The sequence below is a fragment of the Dysidea avara genome, chromosome 7 (assembly GCF_963678975.1).
Source record: "Dysidea avara chromosome 7, odDysAvar1.4, whole genome shotgun sequence".
In the NCBI taxonomy this organism is placed as follows: Eukaryota; Metazoa; Porifera; class Demospongiae; order Dictyoceratida; family Dysideidae; genus Dysidea; species Dysidea avara.
The window spans coordinates 28,399,293-28,421,608 of record NC_089278.1 but is presented as its reverse complement, the minus strand read 5'-3'; the positions used below and the strand labels follow the sequence as shown (position 1 = coordinate 28,421,608).

The following is a 22,316-nucleotide window of genomic DNA, read 5'->3' as shown; positions in this document are numbered from 1 at the left end:
AAACCTCAAAAGGAAGGTAGTCTGAGGAAAGTCACCACACCCGTATTTCAGTCCGCTGAAAAGAAACCACCTCAGAGCAAAGTTCACCTGTGCAGAAGTTTAATACAGACTTCATTTCACTTTTACTTCTTACGTAAAAGCTACTTTTACCGTTATTAAACAATTTTGCTTACGTGGGTGCGTACGGACAAACATAGATAGGTAGATAGATAGGTACACACACACACTTTTACGAAAACAATTTCAGTAAACCAGGTGCGCGCCCACAGCCGGCCAAAGTGGGCGTGCGCCTGGTTTAAAAAAAAGACAATGTATAAAGTTAGTGCATCTTTATAAAGGGAAGAGTGTTTACAAGACATGAATACTGTATGGTGATTGTACAGTTCATTCAGTAAACAATAACCAGGAAGGGAACCAGAAACATATAAATAACTTTTCATGGCCTTATGAGTAGCTGGCTACATGAAATACATACTAATTAATCCTTCATTAATTACATCCTTTGAAAAGTGTTGTTGTTGATGAGGGTATTACTATTTAGTGGACTGGACTACTTGACTGGTATACTTAATTTCGTTTTTGCACATTATATGGTTGGATTTATTGAGTTTCGCCAGTTATTAATGGCTGTTCAGGAGCCTGCAGCCCACTGTTAAACACTGAATATGGGCAGTGAAATGTACAAAAACTGTCTTAATAATTTTGCTACTGTTCAGTTATACTACTATACAGTATGGAGCTCATAAAGCACTTATGTCATACCCTGTAATGCTGCTATGTGACAGCGATAGTTAATCAGCAATCATCTTTCCCGTTTACAATGTTGTCCTTAGAGCAATCTCAACAAGCAAGCTGTGTAGTCTTTTATCTGCAGGGACTTTAAACTTTTTCAGCACACGGTGGTGCTTATAATTTCTTATCGTCCCCTGTGTTGATATAGATGTCTGACCACGAAAAACTACTCACTGAGCTTGCTCTTTGTTAACTGGAAGGATGATTACTGTGCATTACAGGGTAAGGAGTAAGTGCTGTATTGAGCCCCATGCTGTATAGCAGCATAACTGAACAGTGTATTATTAAAGACAGTTTTTGTACATTTCACTGCCCGTATTCAGTGTTAGACAACTGTAGTTGTGTTTTTAGTAGCCATGGTCAAGTTGCTGATCATATGCAAAAGAAATTAATAAACATATAACATCTCAGATGTGTATGATCCAGTTGTACAAGTGAACATCATCCAGTGTTTATCATACAGTACGATAGTAACATCATCCAAAAAAACCCTTTTCCCTGACAACGGTGAGGCAGCATTGGTTACGTAAAACTGAGCCTAAACTAGCTTTCATATTGACCCGAAGTGCTTTCAACAAGTTGCTATGGAATTTTTTAAATTGAACAAAATTTTCTACTGACTGACTGAGTAACTAATGCCTTCAGACAAGCATAACTCGATAACGGCTAAGGCAACAGACTTGATTTTTTCACTGTTCAACATTGCTTCAGCTGGACACGTGCCTTTCGGAATACCGCAGTGCATACAATGTATTCTTCATTACCAGTGTCCTCATTTGTGTCCCATTTATCTTTGTTGACAGCAAAAAATGTCGATTTGGTGGTAATGCGAGATGGCTTCCCTTCATCATGGAAATGATCCATACTTTTCATAGTAACTACTTCGATTGCATAGGTGCTTTTTGAAAAGTTCTTGATTTGTAATGCTGTGTAACGGGTTGGACATAGCTATAACAACGGAGCGTAATGGGTATTTCACTTTTCAAACGATAATTGAAGGCTGGGGGTGCAGTGCCATTTCTTTACTTTTGATGTGGTATGCATGGTTCACCCACCAGTCATAATAATTTTATTTTACAAGAAAGTTAATAAACAAGTACATAAACAAGTTGATGTTGTGTTACTTCTAAAAAGCAGGTGCCATACAGCTGGCTAACTCATCAATAGGTTTTTGGTTTGTAACTTTTCAATTACGTTTTTATGCATTGCTAAGTAAGGAAGCGTTTGTTACACAAACTGCTTTTAACAACACATTACATACAAAAGTATCTTCTAAACTGTTGTATAGTTTGGCTATTGTGTATTTTCCCATAAATTCTCATGGCAAAGCCTCAGAGCTGCTCTTCATTTTCGTTAATGTACGTAGGGAATACGCCCCCTTCACAACTCGAAGGGATAAGCTATTCCTGGTAGTCTAAAAGGCTAGCACTGTATTTCTCAATTGTTAAACACCTGTAAAACCCGAAGTGAAGGTAATTCACAAAGTGTGAGGAAAGTTGCCACACTCGTATTTCAGACTGTCTAATAGAAACCATGTCAGAGCAAAGTTTACCTGTGGAAGTTTAGTACAGCCTTCATTTTGCTTTTACTTCTTACGTGAAAGCTGCTTTTACCATTATTCAACAATTTTGCTCAAGTGGGTGCGTATGGACAAACATAGGTAGATAGGTAGATAGATAATTACACACACACACACACACGCACTTTTACAAAAACAATTTCAGTAAACCAGGCATTATGCTGTGTCCAACTGGCTGGCTGTGTCCAAGGCCGGCTGTATTCAATGCGCCACAGCCAGTGTAGGCACACTTGGTTTAAAAATTGGAATTTTCAACTAGAGTAGGGACCATAGCACATTGATAAACAGTACTGAAACAAGCTGGAGTAGTGCATGCTATTAAATCACAATAACACAATAAGAAGTGTTATATCCCTACTGTGCTCAAAATACCATATGGAAATACACAGTAGAGTTGGTCACGACTCTAGTTGATCATGAAAATTCCATTTTTTGTGTACTTGTTTAAAGCACACTTTTATTTGGAGTTTGTCCATCCAATGGTTTAGAGAGAATGTTTTAAGATACAACAACACTGATGAACATGCAGATATTCAGTATAATTATCTTATATGGTTGGAACATATATCTACCAACAGCTCCTTGTGTTTTCTATGCATATGGTACAGAGCAAATACATAGTCAGAAATAATGGTTAAAATTTGGTAGCAATTTGGTAGCAATTTGGTAGCACCGATGACAAGCTAAAATTGACTGCATGCTGTCTGCACTGTCCTACAGTTTGGACTGACTCATTCACACATGTACTATACATGGTAGCTGAAGGAATATTTAGCTGCATCCAAGGCCAAGGTTACCATGAGTACACAGTAAATAATCTGGGATAGCTACATTAGTAGGGGTAGGAGAATGCCTTGCAGATGCCATACAAAAAAAAGATTTAGAGAAATGTCTTGCTGCAGCTGTGGAACATACTCAGTAGACAGCTATCTTTAAAATGTTGGCTCTATCTTCATCAGAAATTGTTGGGTTTCTCTGTGTTTTTTTAATCTCTTTAGCTAGCCAGATATTTGGCAGATTTAAATTTGACAACTTCAGTGAAAATTTGCCAACCACCAAATGTCATATTTTCTGCTTAGGCAGTCGTCTGTTTTAGACTGCTACTTTTTCTTACAAGTAATATTTAATTAGTAATCATGCTGAGATAATACATTCAGTCAAACATTATACAAACAAGTATTTTATTCTATTGTGTACCAAACTAAGGAAACCATGTAAGTACATAAATGTAAGGCTAATCTTCAGCTGGTTAATACACCTGTATAATATCTAGTATAGATATCACTGATGAAATTGATATCTATTACAGGTTGAGTACGATCAACTCCTTGAAGCAGTTCGTGATGGAGATATCACAACTATTAATAAAATGTTAGACAGTGGAAAATTTACAACTGAAACAAGAGGACCATCAGGTGATCCATGGGTAAGTGGCTGCACAACATCTAGTTGTTTACACTGATATTAACGGTAGCTATTACTATGTGGGAAATTCCCTACATGTTACCACTGTCTGTTCAATACCAAAGTAGGAATTTTGTTATGTAGCTATAATAACCACCATCATTTGTATTTCTTGTCTCACCACTTTTTATCACTGGAATCATACTTCACTAATAATTGTTAGTTTGTAAACTTCTTCAGTTATAGCACAGCTACAGTACACGTGTGGCCATAACTGCTGTACAAGAGTATCTCAATCTCACTGCAGTACCTCCTTCTTACAGTACACAAAGTGCTTCAGATAGCTTTAAGTTTCTAAATGTGCCCCTTTAACACCTCGGTATAGCTTCTTTCCTTACATGAAGAAGAAGACAACCATGTAATTAAAGATAAAAAGTACAGAAGGCAGACACTCGTTAGAACCAGAAAAGGTATATGCCACATGTGAGTTTGTTATTAATAAGGACAGCATGCTGCTTTGTTTGGCCTCTAGTCTTGAGACTGTGATCAGGCGGGTAGGCTCACAGGCTGGCAGACTACAAATCAAGTGTTGGTAATGTTTTGTTTTTTTTTGTAAAATTTCCATGATCTGCATTGTGCAGAACTTATGATAAGAATTCTCTGTTGTCCTGCCACAATGTCCTGGCAAATTAAAATTGGCCGGACGATTTCCAAAATTGACTGGACATGTGAAAGACAAATGCCGAATATGTCCACTGTAGCATAGCAAATGAACATTATCATGAACATTATCATGAACCACGATAGTGGGTTCATAATAGGGATCGCCCATGTTTTTTGCAAAAATCCTAATAGAACGCACGCCTAAAAACCACCTTGAAAAGCATCCTTCAACTCAAAACAACCCTCTGGTGGTTCTTTGCATTGAGTATAGGTCCAGTAGTAAGTATCAAGTGAAAAGGAAACAGTATGTGTATTTCAGACAAAACTGAAATATGCCAGTTTGTTCATATTATTATTCTTATTATTTATTATTCATAATATTATTATTATTATTATTCTTTCACAGGCATAGCGAAGTTTACAAGGAGAATCCTGGGGTCAAAAGTAGCAAGGCTTGCTGAATGGATCATTGTGCGTGTCCATGACCTATTTTTGATTTCGTTTTCGGATGGAAACAGCCCAAACCGGGCCGTTTCTTCTTTCCAAAATGCCATTATGCTCGAGAAGCCATACAAGATCACGCTCAACGTTAGGTTTTTTGATGTGCGCTGCTTGTGGCTAATAGAATCTGTCTTTATTAAACTCAGTATAGACCAGGAAGCTTAATCTGGGCTGATAATTTTGTTGCAAGGTGGTTTTTTCGCTCCGTGATTATTGTATGTGGGCGGGTTATCCAGATTAAATACTCTAATAGAGCAGTCATGTAAATACTCCAGTAATTCAGTCAAGTGTATAACGACAATCCTTGCACTGAATTTGACAGCTATTAAAGGCACCAGTAATGTAAATTGTAGCTCATATTGGGAAACTCTCGGTCTGTATGCACATTGCAATTTTGATCAGTTTCATGTTTGTACTGAAACATTAACGGCGTTACTTTGCAGAATGCAAAATTACACTATTCACCAGTCTTCATTATCAATCAAGAAATCTATGTTAATTTGTACACATGATATTGTAGTCAATAGTGTGAGAAGATATTGCTGAGGAGATGATATGTTCCAACAACTTGCAGCAAATACTAGTCAATGATATAGGTCTATAGTTCAATGGATTAGTACACGGGCCTTTCTTGTACGTATACTGGTGTTACATATGCCCTCTTCCAGTCTGAAGGGAGTTCACCCTGATGTATACATAATGCAGTCAAGTGTATACCAACAATCCTTGTACTGAATTTGCAGCTATTAAAGGCACCAGTAATGTAAATTGTAGCTCATATTAGGAGACTCTCAGTCTGTATGCACATTGCAATTTGATCAGTTTCATGTGTGTACTGAAATGTTGACAGTGTTACTATGCAGAATGCAAAATTATACTGTTCACAACAGTTTTCTTCATAATCCATTACTGGATTAATAAAAAGTACATAAACTAGATGAATAAAAATTGGAAATTTTAAAATGGGAATAGGGATCGCTGAAAAAAGCCACAAAACAAGAAGGGATCGCTGGGGTGGTAATGTAAACCACAAATCCCTATTTTGACTCTCTGTCGGTGGTAATGTGAACCACAAATCTCTATGTTGACTCACTTCAAAATGACAGAGGATGTTACTAAAAATTTATGGCAAAGAGTCAAAATAGGGATTTGTGGTTTACATTACCACCCCAGCGATCCCTTCTTGTTTTGTGGCTTTTTTCAGCAATCCCTATTCCCATTATAAATTTCAAATTTTTTATCCATCTAGTAGTGGTAAGATGTCACATGACTTACTTCAGTTGCTTTGTGGTTACAGTACACCAGAGGGTTGCCAATGGTACATTTGTGGTCACTCCCTTGGGTTGTAAGAATGTATACTATTTCCTAGCAACCAAGTGACTGTTATTGCTATAGCATGCCAGCTCAGCCCTTAGGCTCTTCCTTGTGCAGGACAATTAAATTGTATATTATGGTCAGACATCTATGCAATTTGACCCATCTCTGGACGTTATCCTAAGCTCTGTAATTCTTGGTTCTAACACTGGATTTGATGATAGGTGCACTAATGGCTAAGGTGATTTTCATTACATGTGATAAATCATTTGGGAGACTCATGCTGCCATACTGTTTGATACAGTGGTCTAATTGAACATACAATGCACTCAAAATACTCTAATAGAACAGTCGTTTCCAATTTCAAGATAATGATAAACAATGGTCAGATAACTGATGGTCTATTGTATTGCATTGTAATCTCCATCGTGTGCATATCGTACAGCACAATAGTACTGTATAGTAGGGATCATGAAGGTTTGGGCTTTTTTGTTCAAAACATCATCCTAAACCAGCCTCACAATACCTTCATGGTGCCTTGGCAGTATTGGTATTGGTTAGGTATAACCAAGCCCAAAAGCGTCACTCAGTACGACCTGAAACACTTTCAAAAAGTTGCTACAAAATTTAAAGAAAAAATTATTTTATACTGACCGGCTGACTGACTTGGCTGACTAAGTGATGCCTTCAGACAATCATAACTCTGTAAGGCTAAGGCTATGTATGGGCTTGGTTTTTTCACTGTTGGATGTTGTTTCAGCCCGACTGGTTCGATCCTTTTGGTATACCATAGTACATACAATGCATACTTCATGGACTTATCTGTTTGTGTCCCTTTTAATTGTACAAGGTGTCGATTCATGGTAGCACCATAGGATGGCTTCCCAACATTTGACGGTAATCTCTGTTGCAACTGATTGATTGCAGAGGTCCTTCTCCTACCGTAGTGTTGTAACGCTATGTAATGGGCTGTGTATGTACTGTATACCCTCAGATTTGTCACACTGATGTATTGTAAGTATGAAGTCCATGAGCGATACTGCCATTTTAGTATCACGATTCATACTAAAGCCACTATTCATGATACTGAATAGTTCACGATACTTATAAGTAAGTCAATCATAGCTGGTGCTACATATTTTGCTTAGTAATTGGAAGTCTTTAAAGGTATATCGCATCAAACTAGCGACTATCATCCTTGTTTACAGTAACTGTTGTTGTAACACATACTTTGAGGTTATGTTATGGTGTTCACAGCTCTCTGCAGGGTAACCAGGTTATGACTTACAAGGATTCTTAGCCTAGTACTGCATAACAAATGGATTTCTAATGATAATAATGTACAGGCATGGTATCACGATAGTTAATAACAAATTGTCACAATATTGATACTTTAAAAATATTGTGATATATCGCTAAAACGATAATATTGCTTAGCTCTACCATGTACAGTATGTACTGTGGCTCTGTGCAAGAAAAAAATATAATTATGTGGTAGAGTGCTAATATTGAGTCTATAATTATCTCTCTTATGCTTACATATATACTCCAAGCTTCATGTAGCCAGATCATGTACTCTTTACACATTATACTTATTGAATTAAATTGCTGGTAATGTGGTCTGTTTCAGGTGAGGCTAGTCTGCATACTGATATAGTTGTTGACTTGTTGTAGGTGTCCACTTTATTACAACAGTGTAATAAAGAACATGAATCTGTTTCATTCTACAAGCTGTTAGTGTATACTTTAATTTTGGGCAGCTGCTTCAAAGCTGCTTATCTTTTAAAAAGCTTCATTGTTAATGTTCTTTATTCATATACACCAATCTACCAGTGATGATATGTGCATAATAACTATGTGTCCTTTGGTAACCAGACATGTGGTATACTATACTGTATGATAGGAGTAATGAAGGTTGCCCGAAGAAATCACCCAGCAATCATCCTCACTTATTCTTCACCCCCATTTGCCATTTTGGTTAGGTATAGCCCTTCAGATTGACCCCTCCCCAGACACTTTCAATAATAATTTTCTTCTAATCGACTGACTAGCTAACTGATGCTTCCAGCCAAGTGTCATTCAAGTATGATCCTGGCTATGAGCTTGATTTTTTAGTGTTCAATGTCCCTTAGGCCCAAGCCATGCGTTTTTTCCAACTGCAGCAGCTATGATGAATGCATCATTGACTTAATTAAACCAGGCGCACGCCCACAGCCGGCCGAAGGCCGGCTGTGGGCGTGCGCCTGGTTTACTGAAATTGTTTTCGTAAAAGTGTGTTTTGTACCTATCTATCTACCTATCTACCTATGTTTGTCCGTACGCACCCACGTGAGCAAAATTGTTTAATAACGGTAAAAGCAGCTTTTACGTAAGAAGTAAAAGTGAAATGAAATCTGTATTAAACTTCTGCACAGGTGAACTTTGCTCTGAGGTGGTTTCTTTTCGGCGGACTGAAATATGGGTGTGGTGACTTTCCTCAGACTACCTTCCCCTTGAGGTTTTCAGGCATTTAGCAACTGAAAAACAACAGTGCAGGCCTCATACACTGCCAGGAATAGCCTATCGCGTCGAGTTGAAAGGGGGCGTATCCCTTACTTATGCGAACGAAAATGAAGAGCAGCTTTGAGGCTTTGTCAAGAGAATTTGTGGGAAAAAACATGCACGTTAGTCGCACTATAAAACAGTTTAGAAGATAGTTTTGTGCGTAATATGTTGGTAAAAGCGGTTTATTTAACAAATGCTTCCTTAGCAGTGCATAGCAACGTAATTGAACGAATTACGAATATTTCATGAATTACGAAATACGAGAAATAGCTAATTATATTATTGCACAACCCAAACTACCCTATTGTAAAGTAGTAATACATAGTTGGTTAATTCATAGTAGCATATACTGTCTATAGTTAATTCCAGATGAGTTAGCTAGCTGCATGGCGCCTGGTTTTTAGAAGTAGCACAACATCAACTTGTTTTGTCATCATTTCTTTGTCCACAACTACGTACGTAGGTGTTGACTTGTGCTAATACATCATGGGTTCAGTGCTGACTATTACAATAATTGTCCATATGGCTTCCATAGCAAGTAGATTTATTGCAGGGACACATCTTGGTCTGTTCTTCATTTGTATTGCTATATAGCTAGTGGTAAAATAAATTAGAGTGGCCAATTGCTTTTCAATATTTGATAGTTGGCACACATTCAGTCGTGTAACAGAATCATTTTTTATAATACCATAACATGGTGTACTTGGCAAGAATTTTAATTTGGCAAACTGATGGAGTTTAGCTGTGTTACCAAAATAACCCCAGATTGGTATGATGACTAACAAACAAGATATCAAGGTGAAACTACCAGGTATGGCTATTATAATAAAGAAGCAACAGTATTTCTACTCAACTTGGAAAGTCAGCAGAAAATTCTAACCCAGTGTTAGGGAACAGATTTAAACCCTTATAACCACCTACTGTAGGTGATTTCTTCCAGAATTGAGTAGTCAATTGATTCTTATTTAGTCCCATTAGAACTCATGTTCAGATATGTTAAGAGTCCCTCGACATATTTGATTTGATTTGATCAATTGTTTATCCTCTAGATAATGGTCATAAGCCTTTCTTCTTTACCAGAGCAACTAAGTACATACATATACAACACACAGAACAAAGTACTAACAAATGTACAAAAACAAAAAAGTACATTAGTTAATAATAATAACTACACAACACATAAATACAATCAGGACACACATAGCTACAAATTTAAAGCTCATAATTACTTTGCTCATTATATAGATTTAGCGTAATTAACAAAGATAAGACAAGTCAATGTACTAGGAAATGATGCTGTTGAATGGATTGAACTCCAATAAGCAGAGGCACTACAACGAAAATATTTCCTAGTTCTGGAGAGCTTAGAATTACAAGTATTCGCAAAATAATTGCCACCCCTCAAATAGAGTGTCCATTTGCAATTCATGACGTCATTTGGAATAATGCTTATGTACTACGTAGATTCACCAAATCTGATGCCCACCAATCAGACTACACATGTCTGGCTTCATTCTTTCCTTTGATCCATTGTGTACTGGTTCACCAGTCATATATTACGTATGTAAGTAAACAAACAAGGAAAAGAAACATAAATTGAAATAAAAAGCAAGAAACAAGAAATGTCATCTATCCCAGGGGCAGCGGAGAAAGAGTGGCAAGGGTGGCTGTAGCCCTTGTGGAAAAGATTATGGGAGGCTTATTCCCCCCCTCCCCCTAAAATTATTTATAGCTGTCATTGAGAGCCTAGCTCAATAGCATCAATAATTTGAGATACTACTAATAGAGCAGTCAAGAACAAGGTACTCTAATAGAGCAGTCACAGTATTCCTCAGAGGAGCAGTGTAGCAAGCTACGTGTGTAGTTATAAATAGGGAGATATTGTTGGTCGAGGGCAACTATTGCCAGTAGGTTGTGACCTCTTTTTTTGTTTTATTTTGTTTTTGTTGTTGTTGTTGCTGTTTTTTTTTTGTTTTTGTTTTTTTGGGTCTTCGATGTACAGTTAGGCCATGGCATCACCAAGCTAGACCCCAGTCCCCACCTTAAATGAAGGTTTCTCCTCTGCCCTTGATCTATTTCTGGTGGACATTTAATCCTTATAGCTTGTCAATAGTACAGCTATGACTGAAGAACATGTAGGGGTTAATTGCCCACTAGTATAGCTGTAGGTGTAAACAACCCTCCTTGTTTAGTTGCTTTTATATTTTCCTTATTACTCTGTCTCCATGTTACCTAATAACAATTTACATGATGTGTTAATACATGTCACTGTCTTTGTGTATTTAGTTTGAGATGACATTAATCGCAATCGCTGCTTATTATAAGCAACCCGAAGTATTTAGAGGATTACTTATAAGAGGAGCAGACATCAATGCTATTGATGGGGTATGTTATCATTTGGTTGATGTATGTGAGTAAATTGTATTACTCCTTTGGTTGGATATGTATCAGGGTTAAACCAGGTCCGTGTTACTGACCCAGATGACCCATCAACCTAAACATGTCATCCATCATAGAAGTTCTTAATGTATGTGCTTCAGTACACACTAGAATGATTGCCTAGCTTTCTTTGTCTCAACATTTTACTATATGGTCAGAGGAGGGTGAACATGACTTAAGCGTTGCTAAAATATATTATACAAATGGTTAGTTTAAAATGTGATGAAGAAAACTAAGCTTACAACAGGAATTTTCTAGCAGTGTTTATTGCTGCTTCGTATGACATGTGAAAGGCTGAGGTAATTGCACACAATATACATGATATTGTTAATAATGCCTTAAGGTATTTGAAAAGCCAAACACACCATTTTAAAACTTAGACTAAACTCACTTTGATTATTTGATTATCCAGCTCACATGAACAATAATTTTACGTAGCGTTTAAAATGTGTCCACCCTCCTCTTCTGTATGGTTATCAGATCACTGACCAGCTTGGATGTGATGTGGAGGATGGTAACATGGATACTAGTCTACTCTCTATTAGTAGTAGTTGCGGTGGTAGACTAATTTTGTTACAATAATGGACGTAGTTCTTAATGGACATTACAACTAGTTATGGGGATATAGCCCTTTATTGAGTTACTATGAACTTTGTTGAAAATCTAAATTGTTGCTGAAAAACCTAAATTTGGCGAATAATCATCCAAATCACCAAATTTACCAATGTTATTTACATATCTCATGTTGAAGCTTTGATAGCAGCTGATTACATCGACTTGAGAGGCTACAGGTGGCTTCATGTGTGCTTACAAACTTAAACACACTTTACTTATAAATTACTGTGGCTCCATGCATGCCAGTGGGTGTGGCTCACAACAGAAGTTGTCTGCTGCAAGACTAGACTAGAATTTGTACTAATTCAGTGGGCATTACTCCAAGTAAACTTGAAGATAGTGGAATTGTGCATACGCATTGATAAATGTGTGAGGCTCCACATATACCTGCAACAGAAACACGTGATCTGAATAAGTTGGCATGGCTTACGAAAGAAACTGGGCTGCAGCTGAACTAGGCTAATATACTTCCACACAAACTAATTGATCCATTACACATGTGGATAGTCTATAAAGCAGTCAGACCTGATCCAGGGCTTCTATTGTGAAAGTGACCAGGCAGGTAGCTAGCCTACTTTAGATGCATGCAGTGACTCAATCCACACAGACATTTCAACACAAGCATGCAAACTCCAATGTTCCATCAGCATACAGCATATACGTACAACCTTGCATGCAACAGTGCAGTAGAAATTTGTCAGTAAACCAAGTTATAGGACAGTGAGTATTTCAACTACAAATTTTTAGCAAATTGCTAACATTTGTTGTTTTACATTAGCTGACTATGCACTCATACCAGCTGTATGAATGGTCTCCAATCTACTTCTTCAACACTAACCAACTGTGTGGTGACCACTTGTCCTGACACTTGTCTAGTCTCAAACTATTAACCATCCATGGGCCCATGTGAGCTAATGTTATATCACAAGAACCATACACACACTGGAGTTGATGTAACTTATATTGTGTATAGGTAGTAGGTGATAGTAGTGTATGGTGTAGATGGTATAGTTGGTATAATAGTGATGTTGATATGTTTTATTACCACAGTATGGGGATAGTGTATTAGCTAATGCTGCTAGTGGAGGTAGTACAGAAATAGTTCAGCTACTATTACTCAGCGATGGTGTAGATGTGAATACAGTAAACAAAGTAAGTATAAACTGTTTGTATAATAATAAAGTGTTTTGATGTACCACTAACGCACTTTAGTGTAATATACACAAGTGATGATTGTAGTTACAATTAATATCACTTATTGGACATCTCATGTTTAAAGTTATTATCATTGTTGTTGATCAGGTGATTATGCATTAGTGGGTGTTGGTTGATGTGTATGTAAATACTTCAATTTTTTATGTGTCTAAATTAATTGCTTCTAAACAGTAAAAACTTTGTCAAGACAACAATTTCTTTCAAAGGCAGTTTGGTCTCACAAGTATTTGACTTGCTTTTTATGTATATGTTAAAGCATAGCCGCGAGTGCTATATAAAAGGTAAAGTATGAGGCGCGTGGCCAAGATGCTAATAAAGCATGAGGCAAAGCCGAGTGCTTTATTAACATCAAAGCCAAGCGCCGAGTACTTCATTTTTCATATAGCACGAGCAAGGCAATGCTTTAAATAATTTATGGAACTTTCTAGTCGTGTAGCTTTACCATACACTAGGACTCGTAATTAACACGCGTTGCACGAATTATTAGCAGCCTGAACGCACACAAACTAGTTTAACAAAGTAACTCACGTGTATTTCACCATAGTTTGGCATGGTAGACATTCATCGCGTATTTTGGCAGGTTTTACTTGCAACCCACAATCGATTTTAGTGAGATATCTCCAGGATTTGTCCGTTTACATTAACAATTGTAACAGCAGCATTACCTTCTCCCACCCATCATTGAAGTATTTAGGTATGTCTATAAAAGCAATCCACTGGTATAACTTGTATTGGCTGGGGTGATTGATCACTCAGCGCGGCGAGGCTATCAGCCTTCACCGGCTTGGGTGATTAGTCGTACTGGCTTGAGCCCCGTAGGCTATTAGCCTACACTAGAGCACATGGGCAACTGTGCTTTATTGCCCACAAAGAGTGCTTTATGTACTAGATAAAGCACTGCCGCGAGTGCTATACGGGAAATATAGCACGAAAAGAGTGGGTGAGAGACAAATATAGCACGAGGTGAAGCCGAGTGCTATATTTGTCTCTCACCCACTCTTTTCGTGCTATATTTCCCGTATAGCACAAGCGAAAGGCAGTGCTTTATCTGGTATAGAGATCTGTCAACTTGAGGTACACACAAGACACACGAAACAATTAGAAACTCACGGAGGAGTGTTATCATCGGTAGAATAGGAATTGCGCCTGTGTTTCGCCTGCTTTGCACTGTGCTACGCTTTCATTAGTCGTTTTGTGAGTTTAGTCCGTCTTCTCAATACGTAGAGGTTTTGATTGTGGTATATTAATAATAAGCATATTTCCGTGATATGAACATTCACTGCTGCTGACCACAAGAAACTATCATCGAAATCTTCAAGTGTGTCTATAAATAAAATCCAGTGGTTTTCGTCTTACTGGTTGGGTTGACTGGTCAGCCAGCACAGTCAGACTATCAGCCTACACTGGCTTGATTGATTGGTTGTACTGTCCAAAATGAGTGATTACTCACTCAAAGTAGACTATCAGCCTACAAAATAGACCTGGCAGTTCTATAACTACCTGATATAGAACTGTGGTCTATTAAAGTGTTCTATAACTGCCCAATATAGAACACTTGTGCATTTATGGCAAATATAGAACACTTTTTTGCTTTGATACTCCCACGCAAAGTTCTTTATATACTAGTTAAAGCACCGCCACGAGTGCAATATGGAATAAATAGCACGAGGGCGTGGGCGAGAGACCAATACAGCACGAGGCAAAGCCGAGTGCTGTATTAGGTTCGAGACCATGCCCGAGTGCTATATTTTCCATATTGCACGAGCAGTGGCAGTGCTTTAACTGGTTTATTGTACTAAAGTAGTGGCTGCAAAGAGTGGGGGTGACGCCAAGTAGCAGGAGGTGAGTGCCTATCCACGTAAGCTCGAGACCGTGTGCATTCAGTGCAGTGATTAACATTATTCATACTCGTTCATACTGCACCAGCGTGATGAAGCTAGCTAGCTACGTAGCTTTAATTGATTTGAGCTGCCGAGAGCGACATGTTAGTTAAGTGGCCAACTGCGGTTGAGGCCTGGCTTAATGCCCATGAGTAAGTCTATGACTTTTTTATAGAGAAGTTTGCTATCGTGTTTAGCAGGTGAGAGTGCATTTATAGAAGCCATGGTGTGGGGCTGGGAACGATACGGCTTTACAATGTGGACAGGAGTCATTTTGTAGTGTTGATAACGCCACCTGCTCTGCTCTGTTCCTTCGCTAACTGCATTCGCTAAGAACGGCTTTCAGGGTAATTCGCCCACTTGTGTTTAGGTCATGGCATTGTTCTATGTGTTTATGATACTTCATAATTGTTGAATGGCTTCATAACATTGCAGTGGTTTGGTGAAAAGAGTGCGATAATGTGTCTGGCATTGGTCATGCTTTGGTCAACTTGTTTACTGTTTCAACAGTGCTGTATTGGGATCAAAGGGAAGATACAGCACACTTGGGCAAATACAGCACAGTTGAAATAAATACAGCACCCTGCCAGCTTTGAAGTGTGCAGCCAGGTGTACAATATGGAAATAAAAGTACACTTTTCACTTTGATCTTTTCACCCAAAGTACAATAATGAACGAATAGAGCACTCTTTGCGGTGCAATAAAGTACTCTTTGTAGTTGATGAAGCTTTTGGTCGGCTGAGAGCGTACTTTATGAAATTTAAAGTACACCTTTTCCTTTGATCTCGCCCACGAAAAGTTCTATAAGTGTCCTTACAATTCTAGTTGAGTATTATTTTAGTTTGAAGTATTCCATTAAATCAGAAATTGTTTCATACATTTTTGGGTTAATATTCTGTCAAAAATAAGTACAGCTAATTTCTTAATCACCATATTTGGTGACATACGGTACATTTCATGGTGATTCGTAAAAGATTGTTTACTGGTTTCTAACCCCCTAGCACATGTAAATGTAGTATAGCAGCTACTTTAGGTCATAACATTGTGACGGAGGATGGAGACCAGCATTGAAACTAGGTCAGGTTACTCGGGTTATCCAAGTCAACCAGGTCACATTTTATCCGGGTCATTCGGGTCTAACCTGCTTTACAAATTATCTGGGTCTGACCCAAATTGGATCACATGCGAACTAAATTAATTAGTTGGACAGTATGGATGTGTAAACACATTTTAGTCAAGTCTTGATGGATCATGAGCCACAGCCACTTATCTGATGTGACTTTCTGCAGCCATATGTGCAGCCACGCCCCATTTATTGGTGATATTAAGGTTTATAGGTATGCACAAAATTATTCTCATGGCTTCCTGCAGACTTATGTGGAGCCATACCCACTAATCGATTGTCATACGAGATACAGTCTAGGCTAGCTTCTTTTGTGAGCCATGCCCTTTATATATCGGTAATGTTTGTGATTACGGTGTGTTAGGTATATGCAAAGCCACACCAACTTGCAGGAAACATATTTTGCTTTTCACAAATTTACATGGAACCATGCCACTGACTAACATAGTTAATTATAGACACCATTGTGCTTAATGTGCTAGTTGAACACTCAAAATGTAGGTCTTGGTGCATGCCTCATTTTCAGGTTATATTTGGGTCAATTGGGGTCTGACCCAGATTGCTATCCGGGTCAGCAGTAGTGACCCGATTTCAATGCTGAGGAGACACTTTAAAGTGGGTGGGTTGTACTGTGAGACATGGTAATCACTAAGCCTATCCAGTTACTATGTACTCATAAATGAACACATTTCACAGTTGGATGCTACGTACCTTTCTAGAATTTTACAGCAATGTTTAATGCCTTAAAAACACATTAAATGCAATAAAAATCACTGAAACAGTAATTAAATTTACATAGAGGTGCTTAATGCACTTGAAGGTGTGGGGCAAGCATTGTTGGGTGATTTCATGACAAAAGGAATTCTCATGGCCACTAAACATTATGTCTCTTTAGTAATAAAGTGACTTTAGTTTCAATTTCCTTTGTTGACTGTTCTATTAGAACTTCAATTTTAAAAGTTTTCATTAAACCAGTGAAACGGTGACTGATGATTACAGTAGTATACTGTAGTATTGAGTGTTTATTGTTTTTGTACTTGTGCATGTACGTACGAGTGTGTTATTGTTTACTAGTGTGAAATTGTATTTGACTGTGCAAGTATTTTAATCTCTATACATCATAGTATCACTATACAGTTATGACATGTTATTCCTTTATAGGATGGAAGGAGTCCTCTTCAATATGCAGCTAGGGGTGGACACTTGGGTGTGTTCAATCAATTATTTGAAAAAGGAGCGAACATCAACCATATTGACAATGTGAGTAATGTGCTAATGTGTGAATTGTGTTTCACTGTGTGACATTCATTCTAAAGGTAACTGGTATTAGAATGAATGATAGTGACATATTGCCATACAATTTTCAGTCCTCATTGAACGTTTACTTGGCTAAATAATACAAGTTACAGAATACAATTATTCTATTACAGTATTGAGATATGACCTGTTAGGTGGTTGGATGTAGTTTGTGACCACATGCCCCATTATCACAGGCCAGTTCATAATTGTTATACATGGGTGGGTATACAGGTGGAGATGACAGAATAAGTACATACGGTGTATGCATGGGCAACACCAAAACTAGGGTAGCTAAATCATGAAGAAAGCCAGTTGTGACACTATAAGTGAACTATATGGAATAGTTGTATGGAGTGTAGGACATTTTTGTAACCAGCTAAGTAGTTGTTGTTTGCTTAGGCTGGTTATACTGAACTTTAGAGTTTGCTATTTTCCCTTTCTGTTATGTTGACATTCACACCACTACAACTATTATTTATTGACTGTCTGATTGTCTATGTGCATATACGTGGACAAGTAGTTAAAGGGTTAGTTACAATAAATACCCTACCTGGTCTAATTTATTGTACAGTGTTTTTGACCTAGATGCTTGAAGAGGCAAAGCAAGTTTCATGGTGTATATGAAACTTATTGTGTAGAAGTTTCCTGTTCATTCCACTCACACCAGCTATACTCTTGTACTGTGTTATGTATGATGTCAAATCTGCTTTCTCAACACTAACCACCTACAACTGGAATAGTAGTGTTACAGCTATGCTTGAAGACCTTAAGTGGCCTGCCTTATCACATCGACATATGATTTCAAGACTAAAATTGTTCTATTAATGATCATTTGGCCTTGAAGATTTCTCCATATATGACCGGGCCTGCGAAAACCGGGCATGTGGGCACAAACTACACTCCATCGCTCTACTGGTCATATCTCAGTATTGGAATAGTATATTTCCATTCTGTAACTTCTATCATGATGTCAATTAAATGCTTACTAAGAGCTGAAAATTGCAGTGCCATAGCGTAATAGTACAAAATGTTATGAGTGATGAAACTTTGAAAATAGTAGGCAAAAATCATGTCCCCACATGCCCTATTTTTGCAGACCCGGTCACATATTTCCACCACCTTCTATCCTACACACCACCAACATCTGCTTCACTCCTTTATAGTAAGAGCCAATTCATACAAAATTCAGCTTTTTCCCAGAACAATAAATTATTGGAATAACTTACATGTTGAAACAATCGAATCTCCCAGTGTTGAACAATTTTTAGTTAAACTACATGATTAAATGTTGTAACTATTGATTTTTGTAACGTACTCCGGGCTGATCCCCTGGACATATCAGTGATTCTGTCTGTCCAGTAATAATAAAATAAATAATCAACTGTGTGGTGACCACTTGTCCTGACACTTGTCTAGTCTCAAACTATTAACCATCCATGGGCCCATGTGAGCTAATGTTATATCACAAGAACCATACACACACTGGAATTGATGTAACTTATAGTGTGTATAGGTAGTAGGTGATAGTAGTGTATGATGTAGATGGTATAGTTGGTATAATAGTGATGTTGATATGTTTTATTACCACAGTATGGGGATAGTGTATTAGCTAATGCTGCTAGAGGAGGTAGTACAGAAATAGTTAAGCTACTACTACTCAGCGATGGTGTAGATGTGAATACAGTAAACGAAGTAAGTATAAACTGTTTGTATAATAATAAAGTGTTTTGATGTACCACTAACACACTTTAGTGTAGTATACACAAGTGATGGTTGTAGTTACAATTAATATCACTTATTGGACATCTCATGTTTAAAGTTATTATCATTGTTGTTGATCAGGTGATTATCCATTAGTGGGTGATGGTTGATGTGTATGTAAATACTTCAATTATTATGTGTCTAAATTAATTGCTTCTAAACAGTAAAAAATTTGTCAAGACCACAATTTCTTTCAAAGGCAGTTTGGTCTCACAAGTATTTGACTTGCTATTTTATGTATATGTTAAAGAATAGCCGCGAGTGCTATATAAAGGTAAAGTACGAGGTGCACAGCCAAGATGCTAATAAAGCATGAGGCGAAGCCGAGTGCTCTATTAACATCGAAGCCAAGCGCCGAGTACTTTATTTTTCATATAGCGCGAGCAAGGCTATGCTTTAAATGATTTATGGAACTTTCTAGTCGTGTAGCTTCACCATACACTAGGACTCGTAATTAACACGCGTTGCACGAATTATTAGCAGCCTGAATGCACACAAACTAGTTTAACAAAGTAACTCACGTGTATTTCACCATAGTTTGGCATGGTAGACATTCATCATGTATTTTGGCAGGTTTTACTTGCAACCCACAATCGATTTTATTGTGAGTCACATGGTGAAATATTTCTGTGATATCTCCAGGACTTGTCCGTTTACATTAACAATCGTAACAGCAACGTTAGCTTCTCCCACCCATCATTTTGAAGCATTTATGTATGTCTATAAAAGCAATCCACTGGTTTAATTTGTATTGGCTGAGGTGATTGATCACTCAGCGCGGCGAGGCTATCAGCCTTCACCGGCTTGGGTGATTAGTCGTACTGGCTTGAGCCCCGTAGGCTATTAGCCTACACTAGAGCACATTGGCAACTGTGCTTTATTGCCCACAAAGAGTGCTTTTTTGAACGAATAAAGCACTCTGCGGTGCAATAAAGTACTCTTTGTGGTCGATGAAGCTTTTGGCTGGCTGAGAGTGTATTTTATGAAATTCAAAGTACACTTTTCCTTTGATCTCGCCCACGCAAAGTTCTATAAGTGTCCTCACAGTTCTAGTTGAGTATCATTTTAGTTTGAAGTATTCCATTAAATCAGAAATTGTTTCATACATTTTTGGGTTAATATTCTGTCAAAAATAAGTACAGCTAATTTCTTAATCACCATATTTGGTGTTATGTGTATACATATGGTACATTTCATGATGAGCCAGGGTGGTTCTTAAAAGATTGTTTACTGGTTTCTAACTCCCTAGCACATGCAAATGTAGTATAGCAGCTGCTTTAGGTCATAACATTGTGACGGAGGATGGAGACCAGCATTGAAACTAGGTCAGGTTACATGGTGAATCGTCACAAGCGCAAGACATGCATGGATTTGTGGCTTACCACAGGTACTTCTACTTGGTTATAAACACTTTATATCACAAAATCGCTGCAGCAATCCTTTCAGAAGGCTAGTTATGGTACCTTTCTTTAGCCACTAATTTATTCATACAAAGTCACTAACCTGTTTGTGGTTACTTATTGACTTCTTAAGATTAACATGGGCTAATCGGGTAGTCGCCACCTTATTCAATTGTAGTAAAAATCACTTAAACTGTAATTGAATTTATAGGTGCTTAATGCACTTGAAGGTGCAGGGTAAACACTGTTGGGTGATTTCATGACAAAGAAAATTCTCATGGCCACTAAACATTACGTCTCTTCAGTAATAAAGTGACTTTAGTTTCAAGGTACTTGATATATTTGTTGACTGTTCTATTAGAGCTTCAATTTTAAAAGTTTTCATAAAACCAGTGAAACCGTGACTGATGATTACAGTAGTATACTGTAGTGTTGAGTGTTTGTTGTTTTTGTACTTGTGTACATGGAGAACTACATTAGTGCAAATTTGTGTCACGTTCTTAGGATTTACGATAAATGTGACCTGCTGAGCAAAAACTGGTCATTGATGCAGATTCATCAAATTCCATTTATTGCTTTTCTATTATCTATAGTAACTAAGGAGCGGACAGCCAAAGTTCCAGCCTTTTGTCTTGTAGTTATATCGCTAGACAGTTGGATTGGATTTGTACAATAAATTACAGGTGTTTATTTTAATTAATCACAACTCACGGCTTAAAGATGGGGTTTGCTCAGTCTGTTCACTATCAACTGGCAAGGTACGTATAGTATTTCCCCAGGCCATTACAACAATGAAGTAACAATGATAAACTTTACTTCTACCATATTGTAAAGAAACGCCCATAACTTGTGCACTTTATGCTGTCCATAAAGATTTTCTAATTCCCCATGAAAAGACACATTTGATGATGTATAGATTTTATTGATTCGAGCTTTGTTTCAGCGAATACTGATGCAATTGAAATGTACATGATTTTTTTAATGTAGTACATGTTTTACCCGATCTATTTCAAGACGTTTTTATTGCAATGCAAAAACAGCAGGTTTTTGCTCAGTGGGTTACAAATTATAGATGTAGTAAAAACCCACTGTACGGTATATATAGCTATAGTACGTACTAGAAGCATTCTCTGTGTACTGGAATGATTTTGGGAATACTTTATGGCAAAATGATCAATTATGCTAAATTCTCACACATTTAAAATGCTGCTAATATAAAGCCTCCTCAAGATACACTAATGGAGTAATCACTTGCCCTAATAAAACAGTGACCATTAGTTATGTGACTACTCTATTATTAGCTACACTAAGGAATGAAGTTTTGCTGATAGGTAGAGAGATAACAATTGCCAGAATGAAATAGTCAGATGTTTTTAAAAGTACAGTATATTATGTACTGTTAACCTGGATATTTTCATAGTATAGTTCATGGTATGCACTTCATCGGGATTTTTGGAAATTTAAATTTCACAAATGTCTCTTAGCCAAAGATTTTTTACATTTTAAATTTCACGTAAATATCATGGTCTCTGTTACTTGATTTGAAGATTTCCATTCTCAACCACATGGCTATGAAGAGTCTATAATAATAATCATTGAGTTTTCCTTCGAGCTAGAGTTCCACTGATGCAGAATACTACTGATCCGATACTGATGCCTAGAAGTAAATTTTTATCGATACTATTACCAATACGATTTACACACCTCTCAAGTTACTTGTATGTGACTGCTCTATTAGAATATTTTATGTACAGTGACTGTTCTGTTAGAGTATTTTGGTCATTTTC

At 37.5% G+C, this 22,316-nt stretch overlaps 1 protein-coding gene across 2 annotated transcripts in view; it reads left to right on the top strand.

Annotated features, from left to right (window-relative positions):
• The window catches only part of LOC136260531 (uncharacterized), a 106,286-nt gene that overhangs the window by 3,713 nt on the left and 80,257 nt on the right, over positions 1-22,316 (top strand). For both annotated transcript variants that reach the window (XM_066054301.1, XM_066054300.1), the window contains exons 2-6: positions 3,681-3,797; positions 11,084-11,182; positions 12,902-13,003; positions 17,231-17,329; positions 18,959-19,060. In XM_066054301.1, coding sequence (XP_065910373.1) covers positions 3,681-3,797; positions 11,084-11,182; positions 12,902-13,003; positions 17,231-17,329; positions 18,959-19,060 — 519 coding nt within the window. The remainder of the gene's footprint in view (positions 1-3,680; positions 3,798-11,083; positions 11,183-12,901; positions 13,004-17,230; positions 17,330-18,958; positions 19,061-22,316) is intronic.